General features: G+C 46.6%; 1 protein-coding gene across 1 annotated transcript in view; it reads left to right on the top strand.

Annotated features, from left to right (window-relative positions):
• Nucleotides 1–25,198, top strand: part of KIF13B (kinesin family member 13B) — a 207,893-nt gene that overhangs the window by 38,273 nt on the left and 144,422 nt on the right. The window contains exon 3 of the mRNA XM_082216297.1: nucleotides 23,189–23,201. Within this exon, the coding sequence (XP_082072423.1) occupies nucleotides 23,189–23,201 (13 nt within the window). The remainder of the gene's footprint in view (nucleotides 1–23,188; nucleotides 23,202–25,198) is intronic.

Below are 25,198 nucleotides of genomic sequence, written 5' to 3'. Positions count from 1 at the left end.
GGACGAAGCCGCTTCTGGCGAACCAGAGCAGCGCACGGAAATGCCGTTTACCTTCCCACCAGAGTGGTACCTATTTATCTACTTGCATTTTCACGTGCTTTCGAACTGCTAGGTTGGCAGGAGCAGGGACTGAACAAGGGGAGCTTACCCGTCGCGGGGATTCGAACCGCCAACCTTCTGATTGGCACGTCCTAGGCTCAGATGTCTTCTAAAGGCCAGACAGTTGTTTATCTCCTTGACATCTGATGGGAGGACGTTCCACAGGGCCGGTGCCACTACTGAGAAGGCCCTCTGCTTGGTTCCCTGTAACTTGGCTTCTTGCAGTGAGGAAACCGCCAGAAGGCCCTCGGAGCTGGACCTCAGTGTCCGGGCTGAACAATGGGGATGGAGACGCTTCTTCATGGAGACGCTCTTTCACATGCAGGGATGTGGGTGGTGCTGTGGTCTAAACCACAGAGCCTCTTGGTCTTGCCAATCAGAAGGTTGGTGGTTCCAATCCGCACAATGGAGTGAGGTCCCATTGCTCTGTCCCAGCTCCTGCCTACCTAGCAGTTCGAAAGCACACCAGTGCAAATAGATAAAGAGGTACCACTGTGGCAGGAAGCTAAATGGCGTTTCCATGAGCTCTGGTTTCCATCACGGTGTTCCTTTGCGCCATAAGCGGTTTAGTCCTGCTGGGCACATGACCCGGAAAAATGTCTGTGGACAAACGCCGACTCCTTTGGCCTGGAAGTGAGATGAGTGCCACAACCCCATAGTCTCGTTGGGCTGGACTTTCCCTTCCAGGGGTCCTTTACCTTTACCTTCACATGCAGACTTGACTAACGTAAGATGCAGTAGTTCTCTACCCTTCTTAGTTTTTATTTTGCGCAATCTGTTGCATTGGCGGCTGGCTTGCACAATCCCCATAAATCTTCTTGTGGTGAATCTGCAGAGAGTTATAGCCCGGAAAGCAGAGGCTCCTCTTCCGACACCCTGCAAACTGAATTTCTTTCCTAAATCATAAGGTGACTCGTGGGCGTAGCACTGGATCGCAGCTGGAATGCCTTTCCTTATCGGTATGTTGTTGGCATAGTTAGAAAATGTGCTTTGCAGTTTCGCCCTCTCCTGCAGTGCCTCTTTCAATGTAATTGTTAATTTGGGATTGTTGTAAACAAAAATCTGCCCCTTTCCCTGCCCTGAAGCTCAAGACCACTCCTCCATACATCCTACATATATCACAGAAGGGGTGTAACCTAAGACCACCCCCCAGATGCATCATACCTACATCACAGAAAAGGCGGTCTACAGCTGAAATCTGAGTGCGTTGTTTATCTCGTCTGACAGGTTACCTGTTTAATGGTCACTTGATTGGATTGCCTGGGGAGCCTGGCCAGTCTTTTGTAATGATAAATACTTAGTTCCTGAGCCAGGTCACAGGCTCACACCCTATTCATATCTTAAATGTGCCCTTAAGACAGGATTTGTGAGGAAAGAGACAATGGGGAGGTTTTCCCACTTTGACCTTGCAGAGAAAACATTGGCTCAGTTTGGGAATCAAAATGGTTTCAGGTCGGTCTTCCTGTGCTGATCTATGTACGTGCTTGGTTGGGACACTTATGAACATTTAACATATACCTAAGACCTCAAAATTCCTATCACAGGATGGTAGAACTTCACAGCGTGGACCTCACCAGGGTCAGTGTTGTTGACTTGGTTGTGGATCTCCTTGCTTATCACTTTCCCCTGCCCTCTCGAGGTTTCCTTTGCAGGTGGAGGAGGTTTGGATAGCTTCCCACCACAAATTGGTTAATAAATATCACTGGACTGGTGTCTGTTTGCTTTGCTGAGCTGGCTCAGCTGTTCTCCTCCTCCTCTGCTGCTGCCTTGGAGATTAAGCCAGGTACTTTCACATCATTCCCCTTCTAGGCTATTTGTAAGTTTGCAGCCGATAAGGAAGCCTTTGTCTACCCAGTGAGCAATAGATCCGAGATGTTTGCATATATAGCTTTTTGTCCTCCCTTAAACCCTTCAAGGGCGCTCTCTTTTTCAAAAATTTTTATTCATTTCATAACACAAATGAAGAACACAAACAGAAAAACAAACAATACAAACAAATTATTGTCATATCCTTATTTTTCTAAACATTGTTAATCGGGCTTCCCCAAGTCCCCCCTATCTGATTTTCATTTTACTTCATCTTTAGCAGTTTACATATATCATAGTTTCTAACCATCTTTTTTTTAAATCACACTTAAAATAACTTCACATTTTATCACTTACAAATAATACTGTTTTAAAATACACTATCTTCTACTTCTAACGCTACAGCCTATATCCACTTCCAAAGCTATACTAAGATTTAAATATTCACATATTTTTTCAAATATTCCGTAAACTTCTTCCAGACTTCTTCCACCGTCTCTTCTCTCTGGTCTCGGAGTCTCCCAGTCAGTTCGGCAAGTTCCATATAGTCCATCATCTTCATCTGCCATTCTTCGATAGTTGGTAAATCTTGTTTCTGCCAATTCTTTGCTAGCAATATTCTCGCAGCTGTTGTGGCATACAGAAAAAAGTAACATCCTTTTTGGGGATTTCACCCCCCCCCCAAGGGTGCTCTCTTGCATGAGCTGGAGAATCAAGAGACCTTTCTAAGGGAAGGCTCTCTGCTCCTGAGCTTGTAGCTTGAAGGAAGTGTGTACTTGAGAAGCAACCAGTACTTTGTTGTTTGTTGTTTAGTCGTGTCCGACTCTTCGTGACCCCCTGGACCGGAGCACGCCAGGCACTTCTGTCTTCCACTGCTTCCCGCAGTTTAGTCAAACTCATGCTGGTAGCTTCGAGAACACTGTCCAACCACCTCGTCCTCTGCCGTCCCCTTCTCCTTGTGCCCTCCATCTTTCCCAACATCAGGGTCTTTTCCAGGGAGTCTTCTCTTCTCATGAGGTGGCCAAAGTATTGGAGCCTCAGCTTCACGATCTGTCCTTCCAGTGAGCACTCAGGGCTGATTTCCTTCAGAATGGAGAGGTTTGATCTTCTTGCAGTCCATGGGACTCTCAAGAGTCTCCTCCAGCACCAGAGTTCAAAAGCATCCATTCTCAGCCTTCTTTATGGTCCAGCTCTCACTTCCATACATCACTACTGGGAAAACCATAGCTTTAACTATACGGATCTTTGTTGGCAAGGTGATGTCTCTGCTTTTTACGGTGTCTACAACCAGTACTAAGGTAAAGTTAAAGGGACCCCTGACCATTAGGTCCAGTCGTGACCGACTCTGGGGTTGCGGCGCTCATCTCGCTTTATTGGCCGAGGGAGCCGGCGTACACCTTCCGGGTCATGTGGCCAGCATGACTAAGCCGCTTCTGGCGAACCAGAGCAGCGCACGGAAACGTTGTTTACCTTCCTGCCGGAGTGGTACCTATTTATCTACTTGCACTTTGACGTGCTTTCCAACTGCTAGGTTGGCAGGAGCAGGGACCGAGCAATGGGTGCTCACCACATCACAGGTATTCGAACCACCGACCTTCTGATCGACAAGTCCTAAGCTCTGTGGTTTAACCGCGTCCCTACAACCAGTACTAGGCCAACCCAAAAGGAAGCTGTCTTGTGGCATCAGAAAATAAAGAAGGAAGAGTGACAGCTTGGTGGTAGACCATTTGCTTGCACGCAGGAAATCCCCAGCAGGGCTGGGAAAACACTGAAATCCTGGAGAGCTGCTGCCACCCAGTGCTGACATTACTGAGCTCAATTGACCAGTGGTTTCACTCTGTTTAAAGCAGTGTCCTGTGTAAGAGGTGCTGGCTTTGGAAAACTCACAAGTGGGGAAAGGTAGGAGCCGATGTCCCCTGCCCCAGAATCATAGAATCGGAAGGGACCCTGAGGGTCATCCAGTCCAACCCTCTGCGACGCAGCTGTCCCATACGAGGATCGAACCTGCAACCTCGTCGTCATCAGCACCAGAGCTATCTTTTGCTTATAGGGAAGACGAAAAGCTACCATGGGGGCCATTTGAAATAACCGCACCTCCTCAAAAACGACAAAATAATGGGCGCGTGATCGTTGGGACACTTTTCGCCGGTGGGTGGAAAAGCAGCGCACAGTTAAATTGTAGACAGGCCCAAAGGGTTCTGCCCAGCATTGCGGGAACCCGGTGTGAGTGTGACAAGGCCCGGTGGGGCCCAGAACACCCTCCAAAAGGCCAGAGGGGGCCTAGCCGCCGCCTGGCTGTGGCATATTGAGGGGGCCCAGCCCCCATGGTCCCACACAAATGGCGCACCTCGTAAGCCTGATCTTTATTGAACTGTTGCAACAGGGTGCTCCCCTCACACACAGGAAAGGAGGAGGACCCAGAACAAAGGTGTGCCCGCCCTTATGTAGACATTTTAAATTGCCCGCCTTGGAGTCCAAGACCACCCCCAGAAACATCCAGCCTACATCACAGAAGGGGTGTAGCTCAAGACCACCACCCCTCCGATACATCATACCTACATCACAGAAAGGGTGGTCTACAACAGAAATCTGAGTGCGTTGTTTACCTCCTGTCTAGCAGGTTACCTGTTAATCCTCACTTCATTGGATACCCTGGGGAGCCTGTCCAGTCTTTTGTAGCGACAAATACTTAGCTCCTGAGCCAGGTCACAGGCTCACCCTATTCATACACAGACATACCTTTCAGACAGGATTTGTGAAGGAAAGGACAATGGAGAGGCTTCCCCACCTCTTCCTTCCTTGCAGAGAAAACATTTGAAAATGATTTCAGGGCGGTCCTCCTGTGCTGCTCCAGACATGTGGTCCACACATCTATGTATGCGCTTGGTTGGTACATTTATGACCATCTATTATATATGTAAGACCTTAATTTTTTTATTTCACCACCAAGCTGGATGGCTTTAAAAGTGGATTGGACCAATTAATGGAGGAGGAGAGGGATAGCGATGGCTGCTAGCCAGGATGGCAAAGCTCTGTCTTCGCAGTCTAAAGGCAGCGATGGTTCTGGATGCCAGTCGCTTGAAACCACAGGAGGGGAGACTTCCTTTAGTGCCTAAATCCTGCTTGCTGCTTCCCCACAGCTGGCCACTCTGAGAACATGTTGGACTCGATGGGCCATTAGGCTGATCCAAAAGCCTCTTCTCAATTTCTCACGCTCCCAGCAAAGCCCTTCTTTCTCATCTGCAACTTGCACCACAGAACGTCCCTGTGGATTTTCTGCCCTGGAGCTTTCTGGAGAAGAGGTTTCTTTTGCTGTTTCGAGGTGAATCCCTCAGCCTTTGACGTGCGCAGGCCTTGTTACGGCACGCTAAATATCGCCCCTGCGAGACGACGGCACCATTGTTGGTCTGAGGGCTTCGCTCGCTTTCGCCTTTTGCTTTCATGGGTTGCGCCAAATCGAGCTTGAAACGTTTACGAGCGGCAGATGTGTCGGGGAGCCCGCGGGGGTCTTAAAAACTCACCCCCGGGTGACCTTCAACCGTTGCCATGGCGTCGCCTTTGACCAAGCCAAGGGTGGTCACTGTCCGTACTCTGCACACCGTGTGATTCCCGTGCGCCGTGGCGCGTGGCACTCCTTTAGCGTAAGGAGCTCGCCAAGAAAGTGAAAAACAGGTTTTCCTTCTCTGTCTCCAACTTGCATAGTACCCAAAACATGAGGTCACCCAGTGGCATTGATTGATTGACAAGGGATTCAGGCCAGGCTAAAGGAACATCTTTTCTATTAGGGATCGCAGCTAGGATCCTTGTGGCTCAAAAGTGGAAATCACAGGAGACCCCAACAGTAATGGAGTGGCAGGCAAAAAAGTTTGAGTTTACAGAATTGGCTAAAATGACTTATAAAATTCGAGACCAAAAAGGGATAAAGTTTGAAGAAGAGTGGAGTAAATTCATTGCATATATAAGAATTAACTGCAGAAGTCTAAAAACTGTAGCAGGGCTAACATAAATCCTGTGATGTGTATAGAAGGTAAATAAGAATCTGCAAGAGAAGATATAAACGAAGAAAACCGAAGCAGGGAAAGAAGGAAGTCTGGGCGTGAATTTACTCAGTGTAAATAAGATGATATTGAATGATGACTATAAAATATTAAGTTTTATTTATGTTTGTTTGTGAAAAATCAATAAAAAGCATTTTGAAAAAGAAAAAAAAGAAACGTCTCCCCAGAAGCAGAAGTCCCAGCAAAGGAAGAATTGGACACGAAAACTTACGGAATATGCAGAAATGGCGAAACGTACCGGAAGAATAAGAAATAAAAAATGACCAACTTTTTATAAAACAAGAATGGAAATGGTTTATTGAATATCTACAGATAAATTTGTAAACCGATAAGAACATTGGCAGGATCATTGTAACGACCTGCAGTTTCATAAGAGTGTATATTTAAAGTAGATAAATAAATGAGCAAATTAATTGAATTTGGATATTAAAAAATAAATTTAAGGAACCTCAGAAAGAGGGGGATGGAAGTAAAGTTTTGAAATGTTAAAATGACTGTAAAATTAATGAGATGTATAAACCTGAAAAAGGGATGCGGGTGGCGCTGTGGGTTAAACCACAGAGCCTAGGACTTGCCGATCAGAAGGTTGGCGGTTCGAATCCCCGCGACGGGGTGAGCTCCCATTGCCTGATCCCAGCTCCTGCCACCCTAGCAGTTCAAAAGCACGCCAAAGTGCAAGTAGATAAATAGGTACCACTCCGGCTGGAAGGTAAATGGCGTTTCCGTGCAATGCTGCTCTGGTTCACCAGAAGCGGCTTAGTCATGCTGGCCACATGACCTGGAAGCTGTACGCCAGCACCCTCGGCCAATAAAGCGAGATGAGCAACACAACCCCAGAGTTGGTCACGACTGGACCTAATGGTCAGGGGTCCCTTTACCTTTATAAACCTGAAAAGCATAAATAAAATTAGGGAAGACCCTGCATAGCAGTTTTGGCTCGACCTCACAGGCTATCAACATGTTTCTGTGCCCCGTGCAAAGTGCTTTTGTTTCATTTCTTTTAACCTACAACACTTCATGAAACTCGGGGCCCAAATACCTTAAGCTGTGTGGCACCTACCTGGACCCTTGGGCTTGCCTTTGGGTGCCCCTTCCCAAAAACATTTGAGGGTGGCAACCAGGGTGACTGTAACCTTGGTTTAAGGAACCGTTTGACGCCTAGCTTACGTATCTGAGTTTCTAACTGTGCCTCTGACACTGGTGCAAACATGCTATAGATGTGCTTTCGGCCTGATTCAGGAAGCCAGGCCCTTCTTGTATTAATGAGCTGTTCCTTTAATCAAAACTGTGGAAATTATAGTAGCCAGGCAGGAAGACGGTCTGTGTTGAGAGATGGTGGCCAGATGTTAAGAAGCGGATAGGGTTTTTTAAATAAGTGAACACACTCCTTTTTTTATTATATTTACAGAGCCTTTACTACCACCTCTCACTTACTTGTTGTTCGTTCCTGGTCTGCAATATGAGTGGTATACCTCTCCTGTAGCTTTATGAAGTATTATTTGTTTTAAATTGCCATGCATTGCGTTGAAGACCTTTTATGCAAAGTGTCACAGAAGTCTTTGAGTAGACAAAATTTTGCATGAAGTTCTTTTTCCTTACAACATCATCATCAACAACATTGTTATTGTTATTTCTTCTTCTTCCTCCTCCTCCTCCTTGCAAAGGAAATTTGGGCAGTGAAAATAAGTAGGGAGAGAGGGGAGCAGTAGGAAGTAAATGTGTTACCAGGAAAACACATCTGGTCCCTGCAAAAGGAAGAGTCAAGTTTCTAAAATTTACACATCGTTATTCAACAGCAGGTTTAACCATCCTTATGTCAGCTGACACAGTCCATTTAGAGAATTCTCTGAAGCCTGGGATGGGGAAACTCTCTCTGCTCTGGATGTTGTCAGACCCCAGCTCCCATCAGCATACCCTGTGACTGTGGATGATGGGAGCATGCAGTTCCCAAAACCGGCGACCATAACCCTTGCTTAAGGAGCCATTTGGCGCCTAGCTTATACAGTGGTACCTTGGGTTACATATGCTTCAGGTTACATACGCTTCAGGTTACAGACTCCGCTAACCCAGAAATAGTACCTTGGGTTAAGAACTTTGCTTCAGGGTGAGAACAGAAATCATGCTCCGGTGACAGCGGGAGGCCCCATTAGCTAAAGTGGTGCTTCAGGTTAAGAACAGGTTCAGGTTAAGAACGGACCTCTGGAACGAATTAAGTACTTAAACTGATGTATCACTGTATTGGATACCCTGCGCAGAGCACAGGTATTTTAGGTGACGCTTTCAGGAAATCACTTAAGGGTCAGGAGAGAAAAACCAGAAAATGGAAACCCACCTGCAAAACATTGCAGTTGGGGCTTTTTGGGGGGCGGGGAGTGGGTTCAGCTGTGGTGAGGAAGAGGGGTTTATTTGCCATGACAGTTTCTGCTGAGGAGGAAATGTCTTCTCCAAGACTCTTATCTCTCCTTTCCTTGGGTGGTCTCTCGGAAGAAAAAGCCTTCTGCAACGCATTTCCTTTTCAACGACAGCTGTGGTGAAGGGGCAAGGAAGGCAGTTGAGGCTGGTAGGGGCACGGAAGGGCAGAGGGTACCGGCTCGTCTCCTTGAGCACAATTGTGAGAGTCTGGAGGCAGTTGGAGGATGGATGGCGGCTAACAGATTGAGGTTGACTCCTGACAAGACAGAAGTACTGTTTTGGGGGGACAGGAGGCGGGCAGGTGTGGTGGACTCCCTGGTCCTGAATGGGGTAACTGTGCCCCTGAAGGACAAGGTGTGCAGCCTGGGAGTCATTTTGGACGCACAGCTGTCCATGGAGGCGCAGGTCAATTCTGTGTCCAGGGCAGCTGTCTACCAGATCCATCTGGTACGCAGGATGAGACCTTCCCTGCCCGCGGACTGTCTGGCCAGAGTGGTGCATGCTTTAGTTATCTCCCGCTTGGACTACTGCAATGCACTCTATGTGGGGCTACCATCGAAGGTGACCCGGAAACTGCAACTAATCCAGAATGTGGCAGCTAGACTGGTGACTGGGAGTGGCCGCCGAGACCACATAACACCGGTCTTGAAAGACCTACATTGGCTTCCACCCCCATCGCTCTGCCCGGACACTGCTGTCCAGCGCCAAGGGCCTTCTGGCGGTTCCCTCACTGTGAAAAGCCAAGTTACAAGGGACCAGGCAGAGGGCTTTCTTGGTGGTGGCAGACTGCCTTCTTTCAGATGTCAAAGAGAAAAACAACTACCAGACTTTTGAAGACATCTGAAGGCAGCCCTTTTTAGGGAAGCTTTTGGTGTTTGACGGAGTATTGTATTTTAAGATTTTGTTGGAAGCCGCCCAAAGTGGCTGGGGAAACCCAGCTAGATGAGCGGGCGGGGTATAAATAATAAATTATTATTATTATTATTATTATTATTATTATTATTATTATTATGCTGCCCCCTGCCCCCAGGCTGTAATAACAGTGTACTGAAAGAAGCAAAGATCACCAGTGTTGAAGCAATGATTCTTCAACATCAACTTCGTTGGACTGGTCATGTTGTTCGGATGCCTGATGATCGTCTTCCAAAGCAACTACTCTATTCCAAACTTGCAAAAACGGAAAGCGTAATGCTGGTGGTCAACAAAAGAGGTTTAAAAACTGTCTCAAAGCAAATCTTTAAAAATGTAGTATAAACACCAACAATTGGGAAACACTGGCCTGCGAGCGCTCCAGTTGGAGAACAGCCTTTACCAAAGGTGTCATGGGCTTTGAAGACACTCAAACTCAAGATGAAAGGAAGAAACGTGCTAAGAGGAAGGCACACTTGGCAAATCCACACCGTGATCAACTCCTGCCCGGAAACCTATGTCCCCACTGTGGAAGGACGTGTGGATCCAGAATTGGCCTCCACAGTCACTTATGGACTCACTGTTAAGACTGTGTTCATTGAAGACAATCCTACTCGGCTACGAGGGATCGCCAAAGAAGAAGAAGAAGATATCAGGCACCACCCAACCATTTTAGGGACTCCACTCTGGATCTGTGTAGCGTTTACTCCTGCAAGGCAGTGGATAATAATAATAATAATAATAATAATAATAATAATAATAATAAAAAATAATAATAGAGGTTTAGCATCAGAGTTTTCCTTTTCCTGGAGGGGCTACCTTGCCAGGTTGTCAAGCCTCATCTGCCCCTCACTTCCTGTAATGAGTGCATGAAATTCCTGCTTGGCAGGGGGTTGGACTAGATGACCCTCGGGGTCCCTTCCAACTCTACAATTCTAAAATTCTATACGGACTTGGAAGTAATTTCCTCTTGTCTCCTCCCGGCCACACCTGGACTTCTCACTTTACCACAGTAGAGAGTGATGTGAAATCGGAAGCCATGGCACTCAGGGCGTTCTTCCTTATTCATTTGTCAAAACAGAGGTTTATTATGTGTACGAGTAGCTTTGGAATAGTTCAAAATGTGTGTTTTTTTAATGTCGAAACAGCAGTCCTTCCCTGCCGCTGCCCGAAACAATTAATGGAAGCCCGTTGTGTTATGTTCACGTAGTCTGATCCTTCCCCTGGGAATATTTCATTATTGAGTCATGAGTGTGCCAATATGAAACGTCAAGGAGGGGAAATAACTGAGGGGTGAGGAGAAAGGTTATTTCGGAAGCTGTGCGAAGGGTAAGGCGAGAGCACAGCCGACAGAATGATCTCTTTTCCCTGGTGGGGTGGATGGAACAGGGTGCAGAGTTTTAAAAACAGGTGTGTTTTTTTCTGCCATGCCCCTCTCTAAACTCAAGCTGGCTATCAACAAATACAGTTGAAAACCCAAGAACAAGGGTTAGCAACCTTTTCCAGCCGTGGGCCGGTCCACCGTCCCTCAGACCTTCTGGGGGGCCAGGCTATATTTTGGGGGGAAATGAATGAACGAATTCCTATTCCCCACAAATAACTCAGAGATGCATTTTAAATAAAAGGACACATTCTACTCATGTAAAAACACGCTGATTCCCGGGCCGTCCGCAGGCTGGATTGAGAAGGCGATTGGGCCGGATCCAGCCCACGGACCTTAGTTTGCCTACCACTGCCCAAGAACTACCAAGGGGGCAAAGCTGATATAAATGCTCAGTCCTTTAAAAGCCAACAAAATCAAGAACTGCACATTAAAACAACAACAGTATTTTGTAACGCCACATAGCCTCATAACAGAACAGAGTTGGAAGGGACCCCACGGGTCATCTAGTCCAACTCCTTTAAAATACAGGAATCTCACCTAAAGCATCCCTGACAGATGGCCACCCAATTTCTGCTTGAGAACCTCCAAGGAAGGAGAGTCCATCACCTGGTTTGAGTCCTACCCTCTGGAGCAGGAGAAAACAAGCTTATTCCCTCTTCCATGTGATAGCCCTTGAGATGTTTGAAGATGGCTCTTGTTATCTCCTCTCAGTCTCCTCTTTTAATAATAAATAATAATAACATTTTATTTATATCCCGCACTCCCCAGCCGGAGCTGGGCTCAGAGCGGCTAACAACAATAAAAGTAACACAGCATTCTAAAACCAATTCATTTTAAAATCAATTCAAAATCAAATTAATGGCAACCATTGGGCTAGAGTTCTGTGAGGATTACCGAAGGAGGGGGTCAGACTGTGCCTTGGCCAAAGGCCTGGTGGAACAGCTCCATCTTGCAAGCCCTGCGGAAAGATGTCAGGTCCCACAGGGTCCTAGTCTCTTGTGACAGAGCGTTCCACCAGATTGGGGCCACAGCCAAAAAAGCCCTGGCTCTGGTTGAGGCCAGGCTAACCTCCCTGTGGCCTGGGATCTCCAAGATGTTTTTGTCTGAAGACCGTAAGGTCCTCCGTGGGACATACCAGGAGAGGCGGTCCTGTAGGTACGAGGGTCCTAGGCCATGTAGGGTTTTAAAGGTTTTCCTGGCTAAACATACCCAGCTCCTTCAAGCGCTATTCCTAAGGCTTGGCTTCCAGACCCCTGATAATCTTGGCTGCCCTCCTCTGCACATGTTCCAGCTTGTCAATATCCTTCTTAAATGGTGGCTCCCAGAACTGGGCACAGATGTGTTTTGCACCCCTTTTGAAAAGCAAGGAGGATCGCACAGTCTCATGACTTTGCAGCCTTGGAGCTGTCACAAAATGAGGCTTCTCCTTCTTGGCCTAAGTTAGTGCAGCAAAGGCACCTTAAGTAGGGTTCTTCAAGAAGAGCATGATCTGCAAAAGAACAATAAATATTCAATCCCAGAAGAGTTCCCTATTTGTCTGCTCCCGCATCTGTTGGTTCAGGTTCTCGGCTATGAAATCTCATGCAACATCTGAAAGATCTTTGACTGAATGGGTTGCTTCATTTCGTTTTTGTTGATGGCTCTCCCTTGAGTCCACGTGCAAATTCTTCCTCTCTGCTCCACCCTCTCACTCCTCCAATTTATTCGATTCATTATCTCCGCTCAGGCATTTCTGGACTGTTGGAACGTCTTGGTTTAATTTTGCTCACCTTAAGCACTTCCTTTGTTCCTTCTCAACGGCATTTAAGGCGAGCAAGATCTGTTTCCCTAAACTATACGAAATGCAATCTAGGCGTCTTTCGCAGCAGAATCAGCCTTTGCTGCTGGAGGCTGTGGGGATCACCGCCACCCCAGGCCAGGTGAATATGGAGCAGGGAGATCGCTGGGACCAGGTCTTGCAGGTCTCGTGGTCTCTTCGCACTTTCCTTCAGGAGCAGAAAGGCAACACCTGACATCGGCATCTGACTTCGGGAAACCTTGAGCTGGAAAATGCTCCATGTCTGGTCTGTGTTTTGACTGTGTCTGGGCCACGGCCCTGATGTAGTGGAAGAGAATTGCAGGTGCATTTTGTCAACTATCCGTTTGCCCAAGGCAATTGCTACTATACCTGCAAGCACTGCAAGATCTCCAGCGTGCTGTGTACACCCCGAGGATTGCATCTAATGCATTTCCAACATTTATTATCGGGCAAATGATAGATTTTTGCAAGCTTGACTGGGGTGGAAGAAGATTGGAAGAAATTTAAAGATTATTTACAGAAATATTGCAAAATTAATGAATGTTAGAATGATGTTTGATTGAACTTAAGTGGTTTCTAACTGTAATGATATAAAAGAATATGGAAAATTGGATTTCTAAATAGGTAAAAATTTAATGTTACAATATATTAAGATTAAAGATCAGGATAATAAGGAGGGAAAGAAATTGCTGAATTAATTAATTGAATTGGAACACAAAAAAGGGAGGTAGGAGGTCAGGGAAACAAGGATATGAATGTAAGATATGGAAAGATTGATTTTTTTTCTCCCCCCCTTTTTTCTGTAAGTGTACTTACTTTTTTATTCTGTATCTTTCTTGTATTTTTATTTTTGTCTTTTACCTTTGTATTTTTTGTTTTTATGTAATTCCTCTTTCTGAAACTTTAATAAATATTTTATATATATAAAAAGGGATTCCCTCTAATGCAAGCTGCCTCTATGTGCTGCTCAAAACCCAACGTTTCTGTCCCTCTGCAGAGAAAGCTGGGGTTGGGGGTTTGTACTTGAGAGATGGTCCTTTTTAAGGCAGGCCATCAGAAGCCAGCAGATCTGGCACTGCAGATGATGGAGGACCTGGCAATCTCAAACGAAAACTTCTGTGGCCTCATGAACTTCCCTGTGGGGTTAGCCACCTTTTGCGAGTTAAAATCTAGCCTTCCACAGACCCCAGCTGGAGGGATTAAAGATCTCTGACAGGGTCTGATGGAGTCAAACTGTCAAGGAAATCAGTGCTTTTCAATCAACCTGCCACGGTTTTACTACATAATGCAATACTGGTAGAACACGGTCAGAGACCTCAGAAAACACTTGTGGAATACCTTTGCTTAAAAACTGAAATTACCTGAAAGCTGAATGTAAATAAATAGACATTCGGCACTTCGGAAGGGGGGGGGTTGTTGCTTCTTGTATAAATGAGTGAAAAGAATAAAATATTTTTGGAAACGATCACCAATCTTTAAATCAATTTCCTCCTTTAAAAAAAAAAATCGGATGCGTATCTTAGCAGCTGTGATTTTGGTCGGCGATTCTCATCCCTCCTGTTTCCTCGTTCCCTTTCTAGCTGCCTAAAGTTTGATTTTGATGTATTTTACATCTGCCAGCCATAGTTTAATCAAAGCAAGTTGTTGTCTCTTAAAGACAGTGGAAGAGAGCCGGAAGTTTGGCAGGGCTTTGATGGGACAGTCTTCTTTGCTGGGAAACAGCTGCTCAGAGCTAATGATTCGCTTCTTGCAGTGTGTTCAACACCTGGCATGCTATCTGGCTATCCCAATGGAATCTGCAAGGTTCGGGCTGGCTTAACTCTGAGGCTGCGCAAGCTTGTACTCGGGCGGCTCCTGAGCCAAATACCGTATTTTTTGCTCGATAAGACTCACTTTTTCCCTCCTTAAAAATAAGGGGAAATGTGTGTGCATCTTATGGAGCGAATGCAGGCTGCGCAGCTATCCCAGAAGCCAGAACAGCAAGAGGGATCGCTGCTTTCACTGCGCGGTGATCCCTCTTGCTGCTCTGGCTTCTGAGATTCAGAATATTTTTTTTCTTGTTTTCCTCCTCCAAAAACTAGGTGCGTCTTGTAATCTGGTGCGTCTTATAGAGCGAAAAATACGGTAGGTTGTTAGGACTGCAGTTGCCCAGAGTTAACATAAAAAGTTAGTTCAATATTTCATGTCCCCTTAAAGTATTTTTAGGTCATTTACCCTCTTGACTGTTGTTTGTGAAGCAAAGATCACCAGTGTTGAAGCAATGATTCTTCAACATCAACTTCGTTGGACTGGTCATGTTGTGCGGATGCCTGATGATCGTCTTCCAAAGCAACTACTCTATTCTGAACTTAAAAATGGAAAGCGTAATGCTGGTGGTCAACAAAAGAGCTTTAAAGACTCTCTCAAGGCAGATCTTAAAAAAATGTAGTATAAACACCGACAACTGGGAAACACTGGCCTGCGAGCGCTCCGATTGGAGAACAGTCTTTGCCAAACAAAGGTGTCAGGGGCTTTGAAGATGCTCAAACTCAGGACGCAAGGGAGAAACGTGCTAGGAGGAAGGCACGCTTGGCAAATCCACACCGTGATCAACTCCCACCTGGAAACGAATGTCCCCACTGTGGAAGGATGTGTGGATCCAGAATTGGCCTCCACAGTCACTTACGGACTCACTGTTAAAACCGTGTTTATGGAAGACCATCTTACTCAACTATGAGTGATCACCAAAGAAGAAGAAGATCAGTTAACCACAGTTAACCTTGCCATTTTTTGAAATGGTTAATAATAATAATAATGATAATGATAAAATAACTTGCAGTAGCAGCAACAGGCAAATGTTCACAACCTGAATTTTTGCTCTTAAAAGTGCTGAGAGTTGCAGGTGGCGGCTCTGCGGGGAAATGTTGAAGAAAAATAAGGCTGGTTTGCCAGAAATGTAAAAGGTTGTGTCCCAGTCTGCTTATCTGCACTGAATTTGAGACAGCGTTTTTGTTTTTTTGCATGTGGGATTGTTTTGAATTTAATTATCGTTTTTCGTTTCCCAAACAATTGCAAGATCGCTTCTTTGACATCTTTCATGGGAAGTGATTCTTAAATGGAATCAAAGAAATAAACAGGCCCTGTTGGATCCATATCAGTGTTCAGACTGCACCTTACTGGCTGTGTACGCAATTATTCCATGGGGGGAAAGTATTACTCAGATGCATAATGTGCAGGTAACGTAAGAGAATCCCTTTCACTTCTTGGAAAGGTGAGATAAGAAATGTTATTCATGATTTATCTGACTCGGTCTGATGCAACTCTTCCCGCTTCTCCCCTCTATTTTATTTTTAATTTTTTTATTAACTTTTTCTTTGTTGCCCAGGGCTGTTCACAAGACCTCCCCACCCACAAACTTGTTTTAATTTGATTATCAAGAGAGTGTTGTGCAAAGGAAAGTAGCCCTGCAAGGCTCTGCGTGCCAGTCCCGAGAAAGAAGAGGGGAACGTTATAAAAGAGAACAAAACTCTTTAAATCTAAACTTCTTAGGCCTCCAAGTACAAAACAGGCGTTTGGAATTGCCAGCCCAAAACAGAGCTTGTTCTTGGTGGGTGAGAGAACGACGGAGAAGATGTTGAAAGCCCACCTTGTGAAACAGAGAAAGTAGGACAAGCCTTTGAGGATGGGGCGGAATGCGACTTGCACAGAAAAATGAACTTTTCTTCCCTTCCCCGTGATTCAGGTCCTCATTGCTGAAAGGGAATGGCGAGGCCTCGAATACAAGACACAGCCCCTTTGGACGTCCCAAATATTTCTCTTTCGTCGCCATGTCTCTGCATACTCTCCAGGCACCGCTTGGTATTAAGTCTCCGTTTGATTGTTCCCCAGCTTTTATCCCCCCATCTGTCGCTAAAATCTGGTCTTGCCTGCTTTCCCCCTGTTCCCACCCACCCTATCCGCCCATATTTGAAGCCCCCTTTTGTAGACTGGGTACAGGGGTGGATTTCTGCCATTTTGACTGGAACGATGTTGCTGCTGTTATGCGGGGTGTTTGGAGACGAGGATGAAACCAGTTACCCAAACTCCAAAGCCGTAGCAGAATGGAATCTGGGGTGTAGACCGTATGTAGAAAGTTGTCCTGCAATTTCTGCCAACACACACACACACACAGAGAGAGAGAGAGAGAGAGAGAGAGAGAGAGAGGGAGAACTGTCGCTTTGCTCTTTGGGTAAACCAGGTCATTGAGAGCTTATCCCCCTCCCCTCCTCTCCCACCCATAAAACCCTCCCTGACATGGGGTGGCAAACAGGACAAGCTTGCATGCCATGAGTAACATGGGAGAATTGCAGCACCAACAACTTGCAGACAATGCGTGTGTGTATTTAACAGTGTCAACGGCAAAAGCAAACTGGAAAGCACATTCAGGAAATTCAAATCGTGCAAATCCAATCTCATTTCAGGAATTGGGCATATTCAGATGTGGACAGCTTGCAAATTGCTGGTTGGGGTGGGGGGAGTGTTTCCAAAGTTTTAGAGAGCCATGGCATTGAAACTCTTTTCCTCCTTCCCCAACCTTGGTTTAAAAGGTAAAGGGACCCCTGACCATTAGGTCCAGTCGTGGCCGACTCTGGGGTTGTGGCGCTCATCTAACTTTATTGGCCGAGGGAGCCGGCGTACAGCTTCCGGGTCATGTGGCCAGCATGACTAAGCCGCTTCTGGCGAACCAGAGCAGCACACGGAAACGCCATTTACCTTCCTGCATACGGAAACGCCATTTACCCTCCCACCAGAGCAGTACCTATTTATCTACTTGCACTTTGACGTGCTTTCGAACTGCTAGGTTGGCAGGAGCAGGGACCGAGCAACGGGAGCTCACCCCGTCGCGGGGATTCGAACTGCCAACCTTCTGATCGGCAAGTCCTAGGCTCTGTGGTTTAACTCACTGCGCCATCCCTCCCCAGTGCCTAACAAACCCCGAATTCCTCCTCTCGACACCATCATCTCATCCGCACGTTGGGACCGCAAAGCTGTGCCTGTTTTCACAGCATTAAAATGAGCAGCGAAAGAGTAATAATTAAATCAAGCTTGCTGGAAATGCCTAAGGAAGGTGATGAATGGACAGCTGGGTTGTCTCTTTACTGTTCAGGGTTTTCCCTTTTGACATTTTATTAGCCTTTTCTCCAGAGCAGACACACTTAACCATCCTGACTCACTAATTGCTGCCACAGTCTATTGTGGTTTTCACAAATTAAACAAACCGCACGTCATAAACCCAGGTGTATTGGCCACTTACTCTAATTTACAAGCCTAGCCACCGCTGGCTGAGTAGGAAGTTTTTGAATAATGGGGGAACGGTGTGTATTTTTAGGAAGGCGAAACATGAGCCTATTCCTCCTCTCCCCCCTTTCTTAACAAACCCACCCATCCTTCTGATGTCTCTCCAAAGACTTTCCTGGAAATTTTAACGAACACCCTTTAATTATTTGAGATTAGTGCTGTTAAAAGAAAATGAGGATAGGAAAGGCGGAGATTTAATCTCTTAGCCAGACAAACGCATATGACTCCCAGATGGAAACTGAGCATCTCCTCTCATCTGTGTTGCGCTTCGGATGTGATAAATGTCTGTGTCGTTCACCTTCCCTACCGCCAAACTGAAACCCGAGTCAGGGCTTGCAGTTAATGCAACGGGAAGGAGTAATGCGACTCAGCAGGAGTCGTTTTCATGCAAATAACATTCCCACGTCCCAACATGGTTCCAATGTTTAAAGGTAAAGGGACCCCTGACCATTAGGTCCAGTTGCGGACGATTCTGGGGTTGTGGCGCTCATCTCGCTTTATTGGCCGAAGGAGCCGGCGTACAGCTTCCGGGTCATGTGGCCAGCATGACTAAGCCGCTTCTGGCGAACCAGAGCAGCGCACGGAAACGCCATTTACCTTCCCGCCGGAGCGGTACCTATTTATCTACTTGCACTTTGACGTGCTTTCGAACTGCTAGGTTGGCAGGAGCAGGGACCGAGCAATGGGAGCTCACCCCGTCGCGGGGATTCGAACCACCGACCTTCTGATCGGCAAGTCCTAGGCTCTGTGGTTTAACCCACAGCGCCACCCAATATGTAGTCACCTTCAAATATCTCAAGGGTTGCCACATGGAAGATGGACCATGGAAACTTTTTCTGCTGCTGCTCCAGATGGTCGGATCTGAACTAATGCGTTCTCATTACAAGTGATTCCGACTTAACATCAGGCAGAACTTTTTGATGCTAAGAGTTGTCTGACATTGGAACAGACTCCTTCGGAAGGTGGTGGAGGTTTCTAAGCAAAGGTTGGGTGGCCGTCTGTCAGGGGTGCTTTAGGTGTGGTTCTTGCATTGCAGGGGGTTGGACTGGATGACCCTTGGGGTCCCAATTCTGTGATTTTTGAGGTCAACGGCTGGCCTAGCTAAGCTCAGCTGCTGTGATGACTGCTGAGATACAGCACATGCAATGCTTTGGAGTTCTTGCATAAATGACCACTGCAAAATAATAACGAATCATTACATCTCCCAACTCTGTGATTCTGTGCTGAGATTCCTGCATTGCAGAGGGTTGGACTAGATGACCCCTGGAGGTCCCTTCCAACCCTACAATTCAATGCACTCTGCTGCTAAGCTACAACCCTTCCCTTGTTAAAAGAAAACCATGGAACATACTGTATTTTTCCGCGTATAAGACTATATTCCCCCCCCCATTTTTTTGAATTTAAAATTGTGAGTTGTCTTTTACAGTCATAGCTTGGGTTACAGATGCTTCAGGTTGCGTTTTTTGGGTTACATACCTGCCGAAACCCGGAAGTACCAGAACGGGTTACTTCCAGGTTTTGGGGGTTGCGCATGCGCCGAATTGCAACTCGCGCGTGCACAGACGCACTGCTGCGGGTTGCAAACTGCAAATGTTCATCCTGCATGGATCACATTCACAACCCGAGTGTCCACTGTACATGGAATGTTGCAATTATTTATTTCTTAATTTGGGGCACAAAGAATCAGGGTCGTCTTATAATCGCGGGGGGGGGGGGCGTCTTATACACAGAAAAATACAGTAATGTTGCCGTGCTGAGAATTTCTATCGTTCTTGTCCTCCGCGCTCGTTAGCTGTCTCTTTCAGGGACAAGAGAAAAATTATCTGCATCCAGACCCCCAGGGTCTTGTATGCGTGTACATGTACGTGGTCCGCTTTGATGTGGGCAACACTAGTACGTATACAGACACTTTCGCTGGGCAGGTGCCCTGCAGATGTTCCGGCTGATAGGAATTGTGGCCTAGCCCAGGGGTCTGCAACCTTTAAGACAAAAAGAGCCACTTGGACCCGTTTCCGAAGAAAAAAAACCCTGGGAGCCGCAAAACTCGTCATTATAAAAATAACTTTTTTGTAACTTTTTATTATTATTTCTTTGTTTGACCCCTCAGAATTACTCCTCCTCATAGAAATAAATGTTAAATTAACAAGTTACCTTTGTGTGTGTGTGTGTTCTTCACTCCCCTTCAAAACAGTGACCAGCGTACATGCCCCCTTTCAATGCAGTGACCAGCGTACATGCCCCTTACAATGTAGCGGGCGGGCGGAAAGGTGACGTCGGGACGGTGCGTGACTAACGCACGCACCGCCCCCATGCGACCTCACAGCCAGTACAGCACCCGCCACAGTGGGGAGTGTCGGGGCGCACAATGCGCCTCCTCCCCTCGCTAGTATCCGCCCCGGAGCCGCGGCAAAGGTGTAAAAGAGCCACATGCGGCTCCGGAGCCGCGGGTTGCAGACCCCTGGCCTAGCCCATCTAAGGACGCCAAGTTTGGGGGAGGCTGCCCACAGGGACTGCCTGAGCTGCAAGCTGTGCCCGGGTGCCCTGCGGTTTGCTTTCATGAGAGGGCTTCTGGTCCTCTGCTTAACCGCGAACATCAAATGAGGCTGTCTGTGCATCTTTGTGGAAAGAACACAATGCTTATTTGAAACCGGCCTTTTGGCCTATATTGAGCTGCTTGTTTTACACCGCGTAATCCTCTTTTTGAAACCTCCATATGCAGGGAAGGGCCACAGGGATTATGTTCTTATTGCTGCTTTTAATCCCAAGCGCCGAATAATACGAGCACAATAAAGACCTAAACGTTTTAAGTGACATATAATAACATAATCCTGTCTCGCAATTTGGGGGGGAGGGGGGGACAAAAAGCCTTCTCCGCTAGCGGTTGCTCAGCTGGACAGCTGCGTTGAAAGGCAAATTTTAAATGGGCTGCTGTGAATTGTGCAGATCTCGTCGCACTTCCTGCTTAGGTCACATGAGCCATGCTTGCGCGTAAGGATAAACCATGGTTCAGTGTGGCAAGCGTGAGCCACAGTGGGTCTTTCTTGGCCTTTCACGTCTCCTTGCCCCACACAACAGAGAGGAGAAATTCAGCAGCTTCCACTTGTGCTTTTAGCTAACCATGGTTTGCTGTGCCTTTCGAACCCAGAATTGCTGTTAAGGCTAACCACAGTTAATTTCAAAAAGCCTGCTTAAAACTCATCTCTTCGCCTAGTCTTTCCCGAGGGTTAAATCTGCTGTGTTGACGTACTAAGATGATCTGCAGATTTGCGACGCATTTTGCGCTTTCCTTGGGAATGTACATTCTACAGTTCCTTTTATGCTATTTACCACTATGATGGTTTTTGCCCCTTAACATTGGCGTTATAATCCCCTCCCTGCCGATAGAGAAATAACATATATAAAAGCCAGCTTCAGAAACCGCTGTTTGATGCCGGCTTCTTTGAAATCAGCCATCGTTAGCGCGAACCACATTTTTGTTGTAACAGACCACATAACAAACTGCAGTTAAGCTAAAGCCCCCAGTCTTCCCCTTTTCTTGGAGGCACGAAGTTTGCTCCGTCTTTGCGACGTTCCTAGCGCTGCGCCTTACCAATGCTGCTATTACGGTGCTTTTCTCTGTGTGCCTCTTGACTCTTAATCGGATGCAGGGTAAGAGCGGAGCAGCAGCGGTCAAGGTCAGATCATTGTGCCAGGAGACAGTCCAAGCGAAACAGACACCTCGAGAGCTGAACCCCGCCTCCCCTTCTAAGCACAAGTGGCCAGCGAGAGAAGATCTGCAATTCATGTTTTATCCCTCGACTCTCTCCCTTGCTTTCCCTTCCTCCACCACCCACTCCTGCTGCCCAGAGGCGGCTGGGAAAATGTCAGGGTCAGTCTCCTTACACCTGATGGGGGGAGATGCTGGGGTGTTTTGTCGCTAATATTGCTGGTTCCTCTTCCCCCCAACCACCTTGCAGTCTCATCGTGGTTATCTCACGTTGGGAATGGCATTTGGATTTCTGCAAACTGCCTGCCTTGGGAGAGGTGGTCAGTTCTTTCCCTGAAAAGCAGGGTAAAAATATAATAAATTGGGAGGCAACGACACACAAAAAGGAAAGCACACTTTGGAGAGTAATCTTCTTGCCATCAGGGCTCTGGGAATATATCAATATGCCGTCCAAAACCGTTTTGAAGTCAATAATAATAATAATAATTTATTATTTCTACCCCGCCCATCTGGCTGGGTTTCCCCAGCCACTCTGGGCAGCTTCTAACAAAGATTAAAAATACATTAAAATGTCACACATTAAAAACTTCCCTGAATAGGGCTGCCTTCAGATGTCTTCTAAATGTCAGGTAGTTGTTTATCTCTTTGACATCTGGTGGGAGGGCGTTCCACAGGGCGGGTGCCACCACTGAGAAGGCCCTCTGCCTGGTTCCTTGTAGCCTCACCTCGCAGTGAGGGAACCGCCAGAAGGCCCTTGGAGCTGGAATTCAGTGTCCGGGCAGAACGATGGGGGTGGAGATGCTACTTCAGGTATATTGGACCGAGGCTGTTTAGGGCTTTAAAGGTCAACACCAACACTATCCATATCTATGATATCGGTTTCATCATTCTTGACCTGGCAATATATTGTGATGTGTGTGTTTGTGTTATGCAAAAAATCACAATATTGGGGAAACTGTGAAGCCAGCCAGTGCTTCTGCAAAGCTCCATCCTTATTTTAGATATTGCAATATATCAGTACATCACTATGTTTAGATGGTGATGTATCGTGATGTTGGAAACCAGATATAGCCCAGCCCAACTTTCAGGATTTGGATTTCTGCAAAATCTGTGGGATCTTGACCCTGTCGTATCTGCGATCCTATACAGTGTTACGTACCGTCCTCCTTGCGAACGCTTTGTGTTACGAGCTCCGCTAACCCGAAAGTAGATGCTCCTGATTGAGAACTATGCCTTGGCATGCGAGCGGAAGTCGTGCACCGGCTGCAGCAGGAGGTACCATTAGCGAAAGTGCGCCTCAGGTTAAGAATGGTTTCGGCTTAAGAATGGACCTCCGGAACGAATTAAGTTCGTAACTGGAGGTATCTATTTTCTTGGGTGCATCGTGCCATAAGTCTTTTACTTGTCTCTTCTGGAGCTCTGTCCTGTGTGCAGAAATACCTTTCTTCTGATAACCTGGCGTACCTGCAGATAAAATCCTGATTATTGAAAGTGATGTTAAAGTAAACACTTTTGAAGATTTCTATCTGCATCAGTGACCAGAACTGTAGTCTTGTGCATTTTTAAACTTGTGATATCTTTTGCACTTACGAAAAAGAAAGAGAGCAAGGTGTTAACCTGTTATTTTCCTTCTCTCCCTCCTTCTCTCCCTCCCTCTTTTTCCTTGCATGTCCCGCGATGTTTCTGTTTCTGAACTGTAGGAGCCAACCTAAGGTAAGTCTTTTCCGATTGCACTTTGGAGCCTGGTGTGTGTGTGTGTGTGTGTGTTGGGGGTGGGAATCCTTATATTTATTTGCCTTTGGATTCTGTGCAGAAAAATATTTACCACTTTCTTTCTAAATGTGCTCGCTGCAAGGAAGGGGAAACAAAACATTAAAAGCTCTTCTCTCCAGAAGCACCATTGGCAGCCAAGATATGAGTCACAGGAACAAATGACAGCATGGTCACACATTGAACGCTGGGGGTTGTGGATGAAAGATTGTGTTGTGTGGGGTTTTTTCTTCTTCTTATTAAACCTATGGCTAACACCCCAGAGGACAAGATCACACTTCAGATTAGAGAACTGGGCCAAAACAAACAAGATGAACTTTAACAGGGAGAAATGTAAAGTATTGCACTTGGGCAAAAAAAATGAGAGGCACAAGTACAAGATGGGTGACACCTGGCTTCAGAGCAGTACATGTGAAAAGGATCTAGGAGTCTTGGTTGACCACAAACTTGACATGAGCCAACAGTGTGACGCAGCAGCTAAAAAAGCCAATGCAATTCTGGGCTGCATCAATAGGAGTATAGCATCTAGATCAAGGGAAGTAATAGTGCCACTCTATTCTGCTCTGGTCAGACCTCACCTGGAGTACTGTGTCCAGTTCTGGGCACCACAGTTCAAGAAGGACACTGGCAAACTGGAACGTGTCCAGAGGAGGGCAACCAAAATGGTCAAAGGCCTGGAAACGATGCCTTATGAGGAAGGGCTAAGGGAGCTGGGCATGTTTAGCCTGGAGAAGAGGAGGTTAAGGGGTGATATGATAGCCATGTTCAAATATAGAAAAGGATGCCACATAGAGGAGGGAGAAAGGTTGTTTTCTGCTGCTCCAGAGAAGCGGACACGGAGCAATGGATCCAAACTACAAGAAAGAAGATTCCACCTAAACATTAGGAAGAACTTCCTGACCGTAAGAGCTGTTGGACAGTGGAATTTGCTGCCAAGGAGTGTGGTGGAGTCTCCTCCTTTGGAGGTCTTTAAGCAGAGGCTTGACAACCATATGTCAGGAGTGCTCTGATGGTGTTTCCTGCTTGGCAGGGGGTTGGACTCGATGGCCCTTGTGGTCTCTTCCAACTCTATGATTCTATGATTCTATGAAACCACACAAATCGTTTCCTCCCGTTTGCGCAGCGTTGGAAAGTTGCAGTTGCTCTCTATCAGTATTCTCTCTCTCTTCTTCTCCAAAAGTTTTATTTTCGGACAATTTCCTTTGCAGCGTTTTAAAGAGGTGGCAGGCCCAAAGGGGGGAGGCAAAACGGCCTTGAATGGCTGCGTTGCAGCGGGTTGGACTGGATGACCCTCGGGGGTCCCTTTCAACTCTGCAATTCTATGACTAGGGAAACGAGTGGGTGCTTAGAGTATGTGGGAAAGTATCCTCATGGAAGCTTTGGTCAATGATTTTTTTTTTTATCGGGGTGGGGCTGTGTGGTGAACACACACCTCAGTTATTCTCTCAGGCAGAGGGCCTTCTTGGTGGTGGCACCCGCCCTGTGGAACGCCCTCCCACCAGATGTCAAAGAAGGCAGCCCAGTTTAGGGAAGCTTTTAATGTTGGATACATTACTGTATTTTAATATTTTGTTGGAAGCTGCCCAGAGCGGCTGGGGAAGCCCAGCCAGATGGGCAGGGTATAAATAATAAATTATTATTATTATTATTATTGTTGTTGTTGTTGTTGTTGTTGTTGTTCTCTCATCCTCACTCGCTTTCTCAGTGCATTTCTGAAAGGCTGCAGTAGTGCATCAGACTGCAGATTCCAGGTGTGCAGGTCGCTGCAGTTAACACTGGTCCCTGCCAGATTGCGCCTGGATAGCAGGGAGCCACTAAAATCTTGCTGTAAAATAGACCCAGGGAGGAATAGCCCCAAGAATTGACATTGCCAGTCCATCAACCTCTAGTCTAGCATTCTTCCAAGTCTGGGTCCCCAGTTGTTGGACTCCAACTCAACA

The sequence above is a fragment of the Podarcis vaucheri genome, assembly GCF_965113315.1.
Source record: "Podarcis vaucheri genome assembly, chromosome: 3".
NCBI classification, from domain to species: Eukaryota; Metazoa; Chordata; class Lepidosauria; order Squamata; family Lacertidae; genus Podarcis; species Podarcis vaucheri.
The sequence above is the reverse complement of the archived record's forward strand: the minus strand, read 5'-3'. Positions and strand labels throughout refer to the sequence as shown.